Below are 17160 nucleotides of genomic sequence, written 5' to 3'. Positions count from 1 at the left end.
TTAAATTTGTTATTAAGCCATTAGGCTCTAACTGACAAATTTTACCACAGCTAACAAATGGTACAGAGATAATGAATCCTTTAGAAACAGTTTAATTTAGGCGTTTGTGGAGGATGGTCTTTCTGAAAGTTTCTCAGCTTTGCTGACAATTTGCACATTAAAATACATTTCACAAATATATTATTAAACTTTTTTTGGATAAAGCTTTTGAAACATCAGACAGGATATAAATCTTCTCATACAATTTACTTTGACAGAATGGACTTAAACTCAGTTATGGGGGAGACATAAATAATTACCAGACACAAACCAGGCAGTTTTTATGTGATTTTATTTTTCAAACGTTGCAGACTTTTCATCCCCAAATCACATTAGTGGCAGGCAGAAGAAGTACGGCACTTTACAGTTGTTAGATTTAAATACATAGGGACAATCCAATATATATGTTTTGCATTTTTGCAAGTGCACAGTTCAGTGGGAAAGTGATATTTATTGATCAATGCGCTGACAGTAAAGGGAAAGCAACAAGGGGAAGATAAAAGCATCAATAATAATATTGTGGGTACATAAATCATTGTTACTTTTTCATCTCAAGTATTCCACTTCCTGGGCCTCGTCTCTTTGCACTGCAGATGTTACAGAACTGGACCCCATGAATCTGAAATGGGGAGAGGAAAAAGTTGCATTTAAGCTTCCCAAGTGAAATAAGATAATGCCTGAAGGAAGATGTGATGCAGGAGTGTGATTCATGTAGGTCTCAGCAATAGGCAAAAAGACGCAGCATAAGTGCGTGACAGATTATATGCAGGTACTCACTGTCGCTGGAGATGGTAAACATTCTTTGTGAAACATGTGTCTACAGTGAAAAACCACCACATTGAAAGGTCTGGTCATATCTGAAATACAGTTGTAAACCATAAATGAGAAATAAGTAGCTTTTAAATGCATACATCAAAATAATGCAGCATAAAAGACCTACCTGATGGTAATATTGTTGCATGGCATGACTCACAAATGTTCTCCTCTGAAAAGCAAACCATGAACAACAGTTTTGAAAGTTCAGTTTAAATCGATTTAATGTCATTTTCCTTCCATGTAAATTCTAGAAATAAGTGCACCCACCATCAACCCTGACTCCTCTCATCTGTGTTCGGTGCATCTTCTGCAGCAGGGAGAGAGAATCAGCCACCAGGATCTTCTTACACCCTTCTCTTAAAAGAATCTTGGGAACAAAAAAAAAACAAAAAACAAAAACTGCTTTGTAAAAAAACAACAAAAACAACAACAACAAGCGCTTGAGACTAGTTTTTAAATTCCTCTTTGCTCATCTGGCCTAAAGATGTGATTATACAAGTAGGATTTAGAGAAACAAGTAGTTGCAAAGCTAGTCGTGGTGCAAGCACGATGTGGAAACATAAAACCTCCAGGACAAATAGACTGAGAAACTTTTGAAATGAATCATATTTACATATTTATAGTCTGAGCTTTTGTATTGCAGAAAACAAGCGGAGCAAGAGAAACATTTTTAACAAAGACTTTTTTTGTAAAAAACAAACAACTATCTAAGATGCAAATCCTTCAAATGTATATACATATTCACATTAGAGTTAAATGTCTGTGGAGACTTTGATATATCTGCTGTAAATTCACCTTCATTTTTGTGGGACTGATACAGCGTACTTTTAATGATGGGAATAAGATAATAAAAGAATGAAATTAAAATCCCAGTATTTATTATGAAATAAAGGTGCTGCAATCTAGCACTACTAATCAAATTTGCTAATCTGCTGTTACAAATGATGAGAAATGTCATTACTTTTAATAGTCATGTAATGCTTGGACGCTTGGTCTCTTGAATCAGTGTTGCTTTTACATGAAATCCCGCTGGAGACCAGCCTCAAAGTTGGTTGTTAACTCTGACATTTTGCAGATATGTGAGATCAGGGGTCACCTCTCTCATTTTGTCAGATAAACTAAATTAGAATGTATTGCCATACTTAGATGGAGAAAACTGCTCTTTTGTTGACAAAGAAAGCATTCATGCAACCATAAAAAGACAATACTGATTTTGTGTCTGCAGGGATTGCAGGAATGGGAAGCGTGTCTAACCTGAAGATTGTAGTCCTGAAGGATTTTCACCAATGAATCTCTGAGATTCGGGATCTCCATGCCCTCCTTTATACGATGGATGAGCAGAATGGGATCTACATGAGTACCAATGTTATTAAGGAGGCCAGTGATGAATGCTGGGGAGACAATAGCAGAGTAATGAACACAAAGACATATTAAGTGAGAAAGAAAGAATCAAATGATCAGAATAAGGGAGGCAGGAGACAGTCATACGCGGTTTGTCAATAGAGTAAGAGATGAGATCCTCCCACAGTTCTGCATCGTCCTGCTCTTTAGCGAACTCTATGGCTTTGTCCACATCCTCTAGCTCCTCCATGATCATCTGCAAAGCTCTTCTGCAGTTTCCCATCCTGCCTGGGAGCAGCATGCTGAATTAGTGTCCTTCAAAACATTTCAGAAAGGGAGCGAAACAAACATTAATTTAACACTTACTGAGCAGGAAGACAGTCTCCTCAACAAAGTTCCTCTGCTGACAAATCTCAAGAGCCTGAAAGAAAAGGACAGAGAAGAGGAGACAACGTGATTTACATGATGAACTTTCGGGAATTGCGGTTTGTGCAGCTGGTACATATGTGAGAATTGTACCTTTTCAAGTGGGCAGTGTGTACTGTCTCTCAGGAAAGGTAAGAGATTGGGTCGGTCATACTCGGCATACAGGCCTATCTGCCTCTCATGGTACCTTTGGCCTTTGTGGTGGTCCCGCTTGAACAATTTATGGAGATACTATGAAGGGAGAAAACACTGAAAGTAATTTTTGAATTCAATTGTGAAATTCAGCGTGATCATATCCAAAGTTAGACACATCTCCACTTGCCACATGTAGAAGCTCAGGCCTGTCTGCAAGTTCTTCGACCACCCTGTCTGTCTGTGAGCAGAGTAAGGAGAAAAGTCGTTCAGTGGATTGTCCATTTCTAATGAGAACATTCCTAATATCTCTAATGAGTGTGAGTTAAACTTACTGATATTTTGTCTTCATTGTCGAGGAGCATGTCAACAGCTTTCTGCAACATAAATTCAGAGGTAAAATCACTTGGCTGGTAAAAGGCCAGCCCAGCAGTCAGACTGTTTTTGTACTGCTTTAAAAAGCCATTGAATTATAAAGAGAACACTATAAAATAATAATTTCTTTTTATTTTAAAAATATTTTGGTCATAGCATGAAACTGTCAATATGACAATGAAATATGCAAATTTAACACGCCCTCATCTGACTGTGATTCATCTTTTACCTCTTTATCAAAGTCCATGAGAAGGACAATCTTATCCTCTATGGATGAGAAAAGATTGTGTTTGTGGATCAACTGGTAAACATCTTTGTGCCTCAGTCTGAGGTAGATTTCTAAAGCTCTGTCGTACCGCTGGTCATAGGTATACCTGCAAAGGTGTGTCAAATCCAACCAAGTTATTCGATTTCAATGGTTTAGTGTCAATATGTTCATTTTAAAATCAAGTAAACACCAAAGGATTAAGGGCACGCTGAAAAAACATGTCAGGGCTTCTAAATATGCCACATAATCATGTAAATTACTTTTTCACTTAGCAGTAAGCTGCAGTTTCTCTCAGTAAGTGTGTCGACTCACAGTTCAGCCAGAGTGGTGAGCAAGGTGCTGTTAGTGGGATCTTTCTTCAAATGATCTGTGACAGCCTGAACAATGGCCATGTTATTGTAAAGCTCTCCAGGCCATTCACGGATCAGTGTGGCAAAACCCTTTAGTGGAAAGACAAGAAAGTGAGCTGAGCTGAGGTTTATCAGCCAATTAATTTATACAAGATTTGTCAAATGATCCCACGACTGCTGGAGGACAAAGTACCTCATAATCAGTTCTGAGGAATTCATGCAGGATCATCTCATAGATGGCTGGTCTGAGACGCAGATCTCCTCTAGGTAGATACTGACTAATGGCCTGAAGAGAAATAGAAGTGCAATATTGATGATAGGAAACACTTTTCAAAGAGAACACATCCCATGCCATAATGAATTCATAACCACATTAGCCCCATTCGTTATTTGTCTTGTCTAAATTCTGACCGAGAATAGTTAACCTACCTTCAGCTGTCCGATGGTCTTGAACCTGTAGACTTCATTTTCCCATAGTTCCATGTTTTTCCCAAGAACCTTTTGACACTTCCTGCATGAAGAAAACTACCTTAGGAATCTAACAGATCACTTTTTCTGCTCTACAGTCACGTGTGTAATCAAAGAAATAAACGCTATGCATCCCAGTTACATGTAATCCAAGACCGATTGGTTTCTTTGAGCTTCTAAGTTCTATCTGGCTTTGGATACAGGTAAACTGTTACATCTACTTTGGTAAAAGTGAGTAAATGGACCTCAACTTCCGATTTTGTCTATATAATTTTAGCGCTATCACTTTAGGATGAATGTTGCCTGTTAAGTAATTTTAGAGACGATACAGAGATGTTGTTGAAGGGTCATCTTTTTGATTGTAAGATATCACATAAGGATGGATGGATACAAAGATGGACGATGCTTTAGAGTATTCCTTCTTCCTTAACTTATAATTAAATATACTGTTTATACGCATATGGTATGGATGTAGCACTGTAAAGTTCACCTCCTCTCACAACTTACAGTCCCATTTGGAGTATTTGAAAACCTACCTCGCTGCACTGTCATAGTCTCCTTTCTCCACTAAATGATTGATGTAAGACATCCCAATTTTCTGAACATCGTGTCTCTTGATGTTTTTGAAGCTGATTTCTGCGGCCATCAGTGCTTCCTGTTCAAGTTAAACCACAGTAATAGGACACAGCATTAAACTTTGACTTAGACTGTAACCTTTTGCAACATTCATTTGATTCACCAATGCAAACCTCATATTTCTTCTTTTCAAGCAGCCAATCAATATGGTCATCCTGGTCTCGCTCCTTAGCCACAACAATGTCTTTGGGGCTGATGATGTAGAAGAGCGACTCTCCCTCTGAATGCTCTGTTAATGAAAATACATTTATGCCTCCACATATTGCGCATACCAGCTGACATTTGACAGTGGGTGCATAATGAAATCAGAATGCAGTAAAAGGCTCCATGACATTTCTTTTGGGCCAGTTTTTATAGTCTCACCGAGCCGGTAGTCTCTACACTCATTGTCTTGGAAGTTGCGCACGGTCAGTGCATCTGAGGAAATTTCCTCACAGCCCTCTGGGAGAGGCTGGATAATGTCGAGACGAGGCCGTGCACGAAACTCTTCATCCTGCACACAATGACACACAAAAAGTCACAATCCACACGTCCATTTAGATACACTGATTATTATTTATATAAGTTCGTTAGCCTTTCAACATTGTGTGGTCCATTACAACACCCCCTTTGACTTGACATTGGTAATAAACACATTACTGAATTTACACATTGAGAAAGTATTTGCATTACCATGTGTTCAGAGTTCTCCTTCACAAAGAACAGAGTGACCAGCTGATCTGCCAGTGGTGCCAGTCCACTGATGAAGAACTCAGTGTCAAATGCAGAGACTATTCGAAAGTGACACAGAAAATGAAAAACAAACTGAGCAGAGTAAAAAATATTATGCTGTTGTTATAGTGGAATACATTCATAACACAAAGTGGTAACAAAGGGTGAAAATCATAATATTCTATATTTTTTGTATTGCATGTTCAAATTAGCAGCATTTTTTAGGAACGAAGAAATTTGACTAACCTTTATTCTTTATTTTGTATTTAATTTCACAACTGGCCCTGGCTTAATGTTGTAAAGTTATTTATCATTTTGTTTTCAGTGCTATCTGATATTGCTAGTATTTCTGATAAATTAAACACAAAAAAGCGGTCTACAAATTACATTTATTATCTGTCCTTTCTTATCACTTGCAGTGCTTTTTATACCTATTTCCACATAGCGGCTGGGAAGATCTCTCATTTCAGTCGGATTTCTCTCTTTCACAACGCAAATCTGAGGAGAGTTTAGAAAAATTACTACAAAAATGGCAAAATGCAGCAGTTGGTGGCTACAAGGCTGGTATATTAAGAGAAAAAATTCAAACCTTAATGGAGGTACCCCAGCCAACTATGAGAGTGGTGTTGTCTTTCCAGCAGAGGCTGCATGGGTACATATCAGGCCTCAGAGTGACGTTATCCCTCAGCACATTGGTGATCCGCTGCTTGGTGCTGAAGTCATAAATTTTAACTCCCTGAGAGAAACCAGCAGAAATGAAAAACATTTTCAGCAGCTCCAGATTCAGTTTTGTATTTTTTATGGAGGTATGTGTGACAGAGCACTCACCACATTGTTTGCCCAGGCAATGAGATTAGCTCTCCATTTGATGTTCGTGATGGAGCCCTCACCTTCATGTAGGACTGACATCTTCCAGCGATTCAACCAATTCTTTTCATATAGAAGAAGCTTAAAGAGAGAACAATGGGTTTCATTCAAACAATACATTTTGCATCCTAAGTCAAGTGCAACTCATGAGTGTAGTTGTACTGTAGTGGCTGCAGGGGGCAGTAGATGAACAGTACATTATACAGGAACTTGCAATCAGCAGTTGTGTTCAGTAGAGGGTGAAGCAGCTTTATATGTTTTACTTTAACTGTGGGGAACGTATTTGCAAATAATGAAGTAAAACCTAATTTTTATCCTTCTATGCAGAACTTGATAAAGACAGATTGCTCATTAGGCTTCATGTGAGTGAGAAATCGTCACATTTGCATCACACTCAGTGGTGAAGGAAGTAATTTTAAAGATTCACATGGTCGACGTCACAAATGATTGCATACATCCTCCTCATCTTAATCCTAATGGTTACAGCTTCTTTAGGATGCACACCATTTGTTCTGGGGACTGAGGGGGTGTAACATATAGATATAAGTATTTAAACATTAATTGATTACATTTTCATGGTATGTATTTTCTATGCTGAGGTGCGGGAGCTCAGTCAGGCTGCTTGTTGTCTGTTTTTTTCCTTAAACCACATTGTGGAGGTATTAAGGTGGCCTTAGATCAGCTGAATCAATCACAGTTTAATTTTCAGGCCTTGTACTGTAGATCCTGGAGAGCACAAAGACTGTCCACATTCCTTGGATTGCTACTGTCTTTAGAAAATAGCTTGATTAAAAAAAGACCACCCAAAAGAAGTACATAATATTACCAAGGAGGAGATTGGTTGTATAGGCTCTTTAATTCAGCGGTTGGGCTATGTTAATAAACAGTTTGCTCTACAAAGAGATGATATGACAAAAGAACTGTGGAGACAAAATTGAATTTCCTGTGACAGGACGTGGCTCCCGTTGAGGCTTATTGATTTTCATCACAGGCACCTTGTGGAGGCCTTCACAACTTGGAACTGAGAGGAATCGGTGCCAATTGAAAGAAAATGGCAAAGTAACACTAACAATGGGGTTTCATAAAAAACTTGTTTTTCCTCACCCCTGTTGTATAAATGTCAATATACTTTATTTAGGGATGGTTGTGCAATGACGTATCAGTGCAGTTTATAGTAGTGTAATTGGCATGTGATAATACATGGTTGGTTTTATTTCCAAAGGGAAAAAAGACAAATCTAATGTCTAAAACAGTTTTCACCTTTCGCTGTGACACACCTATCAGAGACAGTGTTCAGGAAAAGGATCGCTGTATGCTCCCGGAAATCCTAAGACTATGTACCCTCTTGATAATGACATCTATTTGCTGTGCTTGTGAAGTATTGCCTTTCAAACACTGTTGAGCGAACAGCACTTTGTGATGGGCAGAAATGGGCAGCTCTCCCGAGAACACTCCAGCAAAGAGACAGAAAAGTAAGAGCCTTTCACACCAGACAAAGGCCTGTAAATCGCCTTCAGTCGAGGCAAAGTGAGAAGTTTTGTAGAATTCGGTTTCACCTGGACACAATCAGGATGAACTATTGCGGCAGTAAATGCCTAAAAATGGCATAAACTGCACATGTTGACTGCACAGGTTGTGAGTACCACTCAAACTCACCTTGTTGCCCCCAGTGACAAACTGTTTGTAGTTCGATCTGGTGAACTGAGGATGTAACGCTACAACCTGTGAAGCAACACATTGGGAACAGATGAGACAATAAGATTTGAATGTTAAGAGGGGATTTAATGCAATAAGCAAATGCACTGGGAGCTTACTTTGATGGGACAGTCAAAGTTGTCGTGGAAACCCTCCCTTGTATAGAGACCAAACACTTGAACCTGAAACAGAGATGAGACAGCAAAATGGCAAGCAAAGGTGAATAACTCAAAGTGTCTCCTTTAATTGCTGTCTCCGCAACTATCTAAGGCCAGCAGGGAGGATTGTGGTCAGAGAAAACTTTGATTGGCTCCCTACTTCTCCGTTGGGTCACCAATTAGTGGACAGGTTGATTCTTTGAACCCTGCAGGGTTTAGAAACAGGGGTCCTAATCTTGGACTTGACCACAGCAACCTCCAATGTACCATTAGAGTACAGGACACCCCCTGTTCCTTTACTTGAGGCCCCCAAAAGATGAGATTTTTTTTAAGTACTGAAATAATATAAGAATTTGATGCTATCTATTTTTTTTTTTTTTTTTTTTTTTGCTGCACCAGTGATTTAGGATTAAGTTAGATTTCAAAGGATTAACAGCCAACTGAATTGGTTGAGGGCAAACAATTGCTGTTCCATTGATTTTAATTGTCTGCTCCACTTTTTCTGTGACAAGATCTTGTTTTTGACACTAAAGTACTGGAAAAGTGTATATGTGTGTGCGGCTGATATCAGAGAGCATATCTTGACTGCGAAATCCATGAAAGATGATGGTAATGATGAGAAGAGACAAGATAACAGCAAGGTGGAGAACATGGAGAGGGTCTCCATAGATGGCTGATGGCTGACTGACAGCTCAACGGATCTGAGTGCAATCCTTTCCCCTTCTCTTCGAAACTGGTATGAGCTTTTTATAAATACACACATCATGGGAAAAAATGTAGGCTTATGTGCAAATGTGGTGGAGGGGGGAAAAAACTTCAGGTTAATGCTCCGACAGTGAAAGGAGTGCCTTCTAAAAATTCACTACCAAAAACTTCAAGTTTCACATCATTAGCATAAGTTGTGATAGCCACCGATAAGATGGGTTTCATTTGAATCTGAGGATGAATTATGAAAGATGAAAAACACTGATTGGTGATTCTTTGCTGCAGGCCCAAGGATCAGTAACCAGAGGTGATGAGCTGGGAGATCTCACCTTCCCATCCTCGGAGCAGATGCCCACATGCTCTCCACTTTCATCCAGACTGATCTGGTTGATCTTCACTGAACTCTGAGGAGACACATAATCATGGCATCTTCTTTTAGAGGCAAGCAAATATCTTAGTGGCTGGCTAGATGTTGCTGGCTGACATTTTACCCCACTGACATAAATGCCAAAAAAGCAAAAAGGCAGAAAAAAAAAGGAAAACATTTAAGTGTGTAATGGATTCATGATCCATGATCCCATATGTGTCAATGCATAGAGCATGGCATTAATACTGTAAGCGTTAAGGGTCCTTTCTCTGCTGATGCTTTTAAATTTTAGACTTGCATGAGGCTATAAGGCTCTTTAGATAAAAGGATCAACCGGATGGCACAAATTACAGAAAATGTTACTTCAAAAGATCCCTAAAGAGTTGACTGTACCTCTGCACAGACTAAAGCAGGAAAAGTTTGGTACTTATCATATATTTAGAGTGCCTCTGGTGCACAAGGTTCACCTGGGTGTTTTGTAGGCGAATTAAATCTGCTTTACACTGAATTCTGAATAGTTAATTTTTGAAACTATGTCATAAATCCATCAGCCAGAACTCAGCGGTGTCTCTTCCATTTGTTTCTCTCTGACAACAACTGATAACTGGCAGCAAAGTCCTTAGGTGAGCACCTGAAGCAATATGTTTGGCAGGAACACTGCAGTTGGAAGGACGAGCAAAGGTACAGTAATGTTGAAATGCTGCTTTGTGTCAGCCAAATCAGCAGTGATTTTTTTTTTTTTTTACTTTTAAATTAAATTACTGTTCAGAGCTCATTCCCTCTGGATCAAGTGAGCTGAAATGTATGGGCAACTTAAACAGAGCTGCTGAATCATATATGCCAGATCATATCATATATTTCATAAATCCAACTAAAAACCTCCTTTTTAGGTCCAATGTTAATCTCTACTGGGACAGCTCCTTTTTCTTATTGAGGAATTTCAAGGTTTTACCAACATTTTATAGTCGAATTCCATTGGACATGATATGGATGACTTTCCTGACGTTGTGGAGAAAGGTTTAAATGACGAACTTCTGTTTTAGAAAAAAAATTATTTAACCTCACCAAATTAATAACACATTTTTCTCTTGCTGCTTACATGTTGTCTGTTGCTGATACTGGAACTCAGTACGCTTATAATCCTGAAGGAACTTTAGCTCTATATTTAAGAACAGTTTGATGGTCTAACTAGTCATTAGTTTTGTATTGCATACTGGGAAAGTTAAAATTTGGGGCTGAAGGGTGCTGGATGAAAAAATCAAGGGACCAGAAAGATATAGAAAAGCATTCTTTGGGGACCATGGATGACCATGACCACAGCTATGATGCCAAAATAATTAAAGTCGTACATGACCAACAAAGCATGAAGAATTTAATTATTATAATCTAAGGAATATTAATGTACTCACAATTTCAAACTTCTGAGTTACATTTCCTTGGATGTCCAACAGGAAGACTTTCCCAAAATGGGTACCTAGGGCAAGAAACTGTAAAGGGATAAATGCAATGTAAATTAAACCAGAAGACACTTAAAACCCATTCAAGATGTTGGAAAAATCTTGTGCTGATGAAGGCTGTAGAAGAGGATAAAAAATTATTTCCTGGAGCTGGAGCGACATGGGCAGGATGGGGATTGGCTGGGCTTGGAGGCAAAACTGTGAAATTGCAGGGGGTGGAAAAGCCCTATTTATTAAAGCAGGCAGTGTGAAATGGCATTTTTTTTTCTCAAATTAAAATGCTTAAGCATAATAAATGCACTGTACATCTGACTTCTTCCCATGCTCCGCATGCAACCCAATCACCCTGCCCAGCACAGAGCTATTATTTCTACTGTGCAGCAACTGGTTTCCGTGTTTTGTGCTTCAGCAGAAGTGCATGTCTGCATGTTTCTGCGTGTGTGTGTACATGAGTCCACCGGGACAAAAAAATTATAGAAACTGGGGGCTTTTGGCATTAGATTAAGTGTGTGTTCTTCCACCCCAACCCTTGCTCCATGCCCTCCTCCTAATCCCCCTCCCCTCTAGACCAGCATGTGGATGTGCGGCGAGCCCACCATGCTTCAGTGCAGTCTATAATGAAATGCTTATATTTACAGGCACAGCTGAGCATGTCAGACAGAGCCCCTGCAATCTCCCCAAATAAAATAACCAAAAATAAATAAATAAAGGGTTCAACCTTGTGAGGCGGAGCGACTTTTAAAGGGATTTATCAGAATGGAATTGTTCAAATGAAATTCCGATTCAGACACTTAAAATATGAGGCAACATAAGGCAATATGTGCTGTCGGTGGCCTTAAGGTTGTGGGAGTTTGCCAAGGTGGTGGGGGCTGGTGTGACCACACAGGGAGCCGGATGACAGAAGGTACACAGGCACAGAAATCCCAGGAAGAAAGACAGTCAGATCAAATTTAGAATTTCAGCAAAACATCTCTCACTGTGGCATGGCTGCTGTTTTGAGGTTATGGAGGGGGAAAAAAAAAGGTGGGGAGACCAAATCCTGAAAGTTAAAAAAAATAAATAAATAAATAAAAAAAATCAATAGTGGTTGATAAAACTTCAGGTGAGAAGACACAACTGGTTATGACTTTTGCTTCAGTCAGGCGTACACATGTGCTGCTGGTGCCATGACGATTAACCATATCACCGAGAGTGGTCCTCTTGTAAATATCAGCATTCAACAGTGGGAATAAAAAGAAGACAAGACAATGGTGGCTGGTGTCTCTAGATATAGCTCCCTGAGTGGAAAAGCAAGGTAAGGTGAGAAAAGAATGGCCTGCCTTTACAGATTGAAGGGATGAAAAACAACTTTGAAGAGGACATCTCTGAAACGTGTACATAAGCAATGAGAAATCTCTACTTGAGATGAGTGAACTTGAAACTGAAATGTCCTTGTGGGTGGTAGATTGTAACCTCTACCTTGTCATGGACGGTCATACAGCTGGCTGCATCCTTCTGGAGGATTTCTGTCACCCCATTGGAGAGCCTCTCATACTTCAGCTTGGGCTCCTCCTCGCTGTCCTCCTCCTGGTTGAGAAAGTAGACTGCTAAGATGAGCTCTCACCATATCATTTTCGTAAAGGTATTCATTACAACAGGACCATGTTCCCACACAAATTCTACAGCTTGCAATGTTTTCTGAAAGCTCCTGACAAAATCCTTCATGCAGTAAACTGAAAAAGACAAAATGTCCACCTTGCGCTCTCTGATGGAGGTGACATGACTCCACATGCTTCCAACATAACTCAGTTTCCAGGTATCTTGTCGAATCTTTGACCACTAGTGATGCTACTGAACATGCATTTTACATGTGATTCACCATTTTGTTTGGTTTGTGGATGAATCCACCAGAAAGACAGTTCTGCCATTCTTCTGCCAGCAACACTGTCACTGCAAAAACTTTCATTCAGTGGCAGTAAAAAAGTGGAAAGTAAACAAGCATATAAGCAAGTAATAATCTAAAATACTTAAAAAAAAAAAAAAAAAAAACAGCTGTGCAAAAATTTATGAAGAAGTTTGATTCCCAGAGTTTTTATTTGGGAATTTAGACTATATGTTTGGTGAGAAACAGTGAGTTGTTGAAGAAAACTGCATGGAACCTTCACCTGCTTTATACTATTACTAAGCTATTACTAAACTAAAGGTTGGACAAATTGGTTACAAATTTATATCACAATCATGCATACTTTTTACAATGCAAAATTGGATATACAAATATTTACATTGACAATCACAAATGAGAAATTTGGCAAAAGAGTATTTAGTATTTTATGTTTTGTTTTGTTTTTTAGCTTAGACTGGTTTAACTGTCTTTAATTGGCCCATTTTATGCAAATTCACATATTAGTAAGTTTAAAAACACAAGACTTAGGGCTGACATTTGTGATGGGGATTTTTGTTGATAATCACATTATATATCCCAATATGAGTGATCAAAACATATTCTATTGATTATTGACCATGATCTACATGCATTTATAGACACACCCATGTAATCTTACTAATATAAAAAAGATAATAAATAGGACTCACTTTCATAGTCACAACAATTCCCAAATCATCCGCAACTAATATGTAAATAATACAATGCATGTTCACCCTCACTGCAGAAATCTTCCAAACCCAGCAAGAACAATCCTACATGTATTCTGAGCCCTTCAAATAAACTGCTATGTTTTGAATGTGCGCACCAGGAGATGTATGCACAAAGACAAATTTCCATCACCTTGCATGAAATGCAGCATAAAGTGATTTTTATTTTTTCATAAGAGTATTCATCCTTGGTGAAATACAAGAACTTGGCCTTTTCATAAAACAAACTTAAGGTATTCTACAGTGTGACACTTTCCAGTGTGAGCCAACGTTAGCGGCCAGTCACAGCCTGAATATTACTCATAATTCAGTTTATAACCAATGCTGCACAGTCTGTGGCTGCCCAGAGGGTGCATCAACTCAAAACATTGTCTGCCATTATGTGCTACTGGGTTAGAGGTGGGGGACAATAGCGTGGAAAAAATGTTATTTTCAAAAACAATCCTTTCCCACTCAACAACGCCATATCTAGGCTATTTCCTGTGTATTCTGGTTGTGAGATTTCTGATGCGAGGGCATTTGTCACGGATTTCAAAGGCGTATCAAACAACAAAGGCAAACTTCATCCCCAGGGAGAAACTACCCATTTTCAAACTTTTGCCATTTCTTGTAAGTTGCTCTTTGTTTTGTCAACTACTGAGCTGGCCTTTGTGTTGTAACCATCTTCGCCATATTTTTGCCTATTGGCAGTTAAGATACAAGTGGCTGAACGAAGTCTTTTATCTGCATTGAAAGCACATTCTGCTTTCAAATACAAACTGAATACCACACTAGTCACAAACTTACATTTAAGATGAGAAAAGTATCTTCTGTCACTCTTGGGTGACAGAATGAGTAACAAATTAAAGAAAGAAAAAAAAAAAACTGAATAAGGGTGTGAACATGAAACATAGCCAATGCAGATAAATTACTATTTTGGTGGCAGTGATGACTGATGGTTTGAAAATCATAGAAAGAATGCTATGCCTTTTTGATCGAAATGAAATTGAACACTCATGGAGGATTTTCATAAATGTCTCTGACAAAGACACTTTCTTTTCACTTGCGAGACACATTGAACCATTCCTCTTGTCCACTATATGAAGGCATCACATGAATACATAGAAAGGCCAACATATGTTACAAATGTACATCAAGGTTAAACAGGAGGGGGAATTTTCAGAAATATTAAGAAAGAATTGAATCCACTTTTTCACCCACAAAACACTTTGACTACATCAGGTTTATGTGGTAGCATAGCTGTTATATCGAACCAAATTCAATTTAATCATTCGGATATATTCTCAGATCACCAGGGCTAAGAATGGGAACCTGTCCTTTGAAAATTAAGTCAGAGTTGATCGCATATATCATTAATATTCTGGAAAATGTAATTTGACAGTGAAAAAAACCTCTGTGTAGGACTCTCTGGTCATGTTCTTTCTTCAGTATCTGTGATTCTCCTTCTCACTCTTCTGTATGAATTTCTCAAGTAAATAATCATTACTTTCAGTTCTAAAGTAAGGAAAGAATGGGTGCAATGGATAGATGCTATAGGTGTCATTCACTGAACGCCAAAGTTAAAACATTAAACCTATAGCTATGTAAATACCTCAGAGATGAAGGATTTAAAAAAAAAAAAAAAAAAAAAAAAAGGTACAATTCTCATAATTTGGCCATGTGTTGTTCTCTGTCAATACAAATCAAACTGGATTAACTGCAAAGTTGGTAAAGACTTTAACTTTAATTTTAATATCCACAACTTTGCTAAATGAATTTTGTGCCCGTTTCTTCTGTGAATAACAGAATAACAGAGTGCAGTGCACAGAAGACTTGACTGCCTTCAACTAGAAAGGCTGTGGAGAACTGGCAGTAACAGCAGCTGCAGTGTTACCCACCAAGAAAACCACAATATATTGCACTATTCTTAGTAAATAACATCTGCTTGTAGCCATTTTGAGGAGACCCACAATCCATAGCACTTACTTCCCCATGAGTGTTTGTGTTTTACAGCACTGAAACACTGTGCACGCACAGAAAACAGGATGTAGGATGAAGCTCTTTCTATTACAAACCTGGAATTTTCCTCTTTTCGTTTTGCTCACTCTTAACTATTTTCCTCAGAGAATTACAAGCGTCCACTACTGCCTGTCCCTGATATTTCATTCTATTCTCTGTTTCCTATCAAGACAAACTCTCCTTCCTGCCAGGCTGATGTGTAAAGCTATATTTTATTTAACCTACTTGTGGTTCTCAGAAGCATCAGTGTACTGTAACATGCTGAAGCCCAGCCATAATATTGATGGATCTGGAGAGCTATCTGTAATTCATGAGTGTTTGACACCACTCAAGCCTGACAAAGATCCTTATGGGATCAAGGTGGGTTGATAAAACCTGCCTATGTATTACAGTCCTTTCAGTAGGCAGCGTGCTTTATATGGGTTCAAACATCACCCATGCTTGACAGAGCTATTCAAACCCCCCGACTCTGAGAATATGTTTCTGTTGATGCATTTTTACATCGGCATACTGTTGCAACTGCATGACATTTCTGAGAGTGTTTCCCCCCCCCGGCTCCTTTGACTCAAAATAAACTTTTTCTCAATCTTTTTGCAAGAGGGGGCAACACAAATTAATAATTGTTGAGTTTCTTACCTCAGAGTCATCTGTGAATTCTTCACTTGGTTTTCTGCCCTGGATTGAATGGATGACATTTTAAATTAATTCCAACAATCTAATATAAGGTGTACTGCAAAGATTACAGTGGTGGGTCTTTGGGAGGTTGGTGCATTGGAAATTAATTTAGTTGCACGCACAGAGTGAAAACAAAGCATTGTAGCATAGAGAGAATGTCGATGTCACATCTAAATAGAAAAATCAAGTGATAAGACAGTTGACAAAATCCCCTGGTAACCTTTCTGATTTATTTTGATGTTAGAAAGCATCCACACAAAGCCAGCTAACGTTAGCATGTCGTGCTTACCTCTCCCACTTCCGCCATTATTATACTATGGAGCGTTAAATCCAGACAGATTGGTTATGATATCTCAGTGCGTGTTTAGAAAGCACATGTTTAAGGTCCTTAATGCCACATTTAGGTTCGCTCCGTGTCAAAAATAAAAGCTCCAATACACACACAGTGATGTTTGTTGTCGAAGCCTGCACCGTCAGATGTTAAATCACATGACTAAGTCGAACCGTGAGGCATTGTGGGTATTGGAGTCCCCACAGGAAGACGACACCAACCGTCGAAAGGGAGTTCTGGCTCCAATTAACGGCAGGTGAGGGCCACATTTTGTCCTCTAATTTTTTATTTTTGTTTGCCTTTAAGCTCCTACATAATAAAATAAAGTTCTTGTGCCAGTTGTAATTTTTTGGGCCTGTTTTTTTTTTCTTTTCACCTCCGTTATTTTTTTAGATAGTTAAGCTAGCGAGTTTGAGAAGAGACGTCCATGTTTTTATTTTTCTTTTTTTTCAAAGATACAGCACTTATATTTCTTTTGACTGTGTTGAAGGTTATCAAGCCCCCTCCCCCCCCCCCAAAAAAAGGAAAGTCTTATATATATATTAGTATATTAGATATAATCTAAACCACAAATCATGTCCTCACAGAGGTTTTAATATTTCGACATAAACAGTTTGACCAGGTGCCAAATACAACAAACAGCACCGGCGTCTCCTTCAAACTTCCCCCGGGTGGATGAACCATGATGATGGAGGAAGTATCCAGGTATACAGG

General features: G+C 38.7%; 1 protein-coding gene across 1 annotated transcript; it reads right to left on the bottom strand.

Annotated features, from left to right (window-relative positions):
- Positions 1 to 314: 314 nt before the first annotated feature.
- Positions 315 to 16588, bottom strand: vps41 (VPS41 subunit of HOPS complex). Its single transcript, XM_029528928.1, has 28 exons — positions 16405 to 16588; positions 16077 to 16115; positions 12270 to 12377; positions 10764 to 10841; positions 9317 to 9391; positions 8244 to 8306; positions 8086 to 8151; positions 6391 to 6510; positions 6152 to 6298; positions 5994 to 6060; positions 5524 to 5621; positions 5215 to 5344; positions 4965 to 5080; positions 4752 to 4870; positions 4177 to 4258; positions 3941 to 4033; positions 3710 to 3837; positions 3359 to 3503; positions 3090 to 3131; positions 2945 to 2995; positions 2716 to 2853; positions 2563 to 2617; positions 2344 to 2484; positions 2110 to 2246; positions 1123 to 1222; positions 980 to 1024; positions 817 to 896; positions 315 to 658 (listed from the first exon to the last, which is right to left on the bottom strand). The coding sequence occupies exons 1-28, from the start codon at positions 16420 to 16422 to the stop codon at positions 578 to 580; spliced, it is 2562 nt and encodes an 853-aa protein (XP_029384788.1). The 5' UTR covers positions 16423 to 16588; the 3' UTR covers positions 315 to 577.
- Positions 16589 to 17160: the final 572 nt, after the last annotated feature.

Source organism: Echeneis naucrates, chromosome 20, assembly GCF_900963305.1.
Source record: "Echeneis naucrates chromosome 20, fEcheNa1.1, whole genome shotgun sequence".
NCBI lineage: Eukaryota > Metazoa > Chordata > Actinopteri > Carangiformes > Echeneidae > Echeneis > Echeneis naucrates.
Note: the sequence above shows the minus strand (reverse complement) of the source record. Positions and strands in the feature narration are given on the sequence as shown.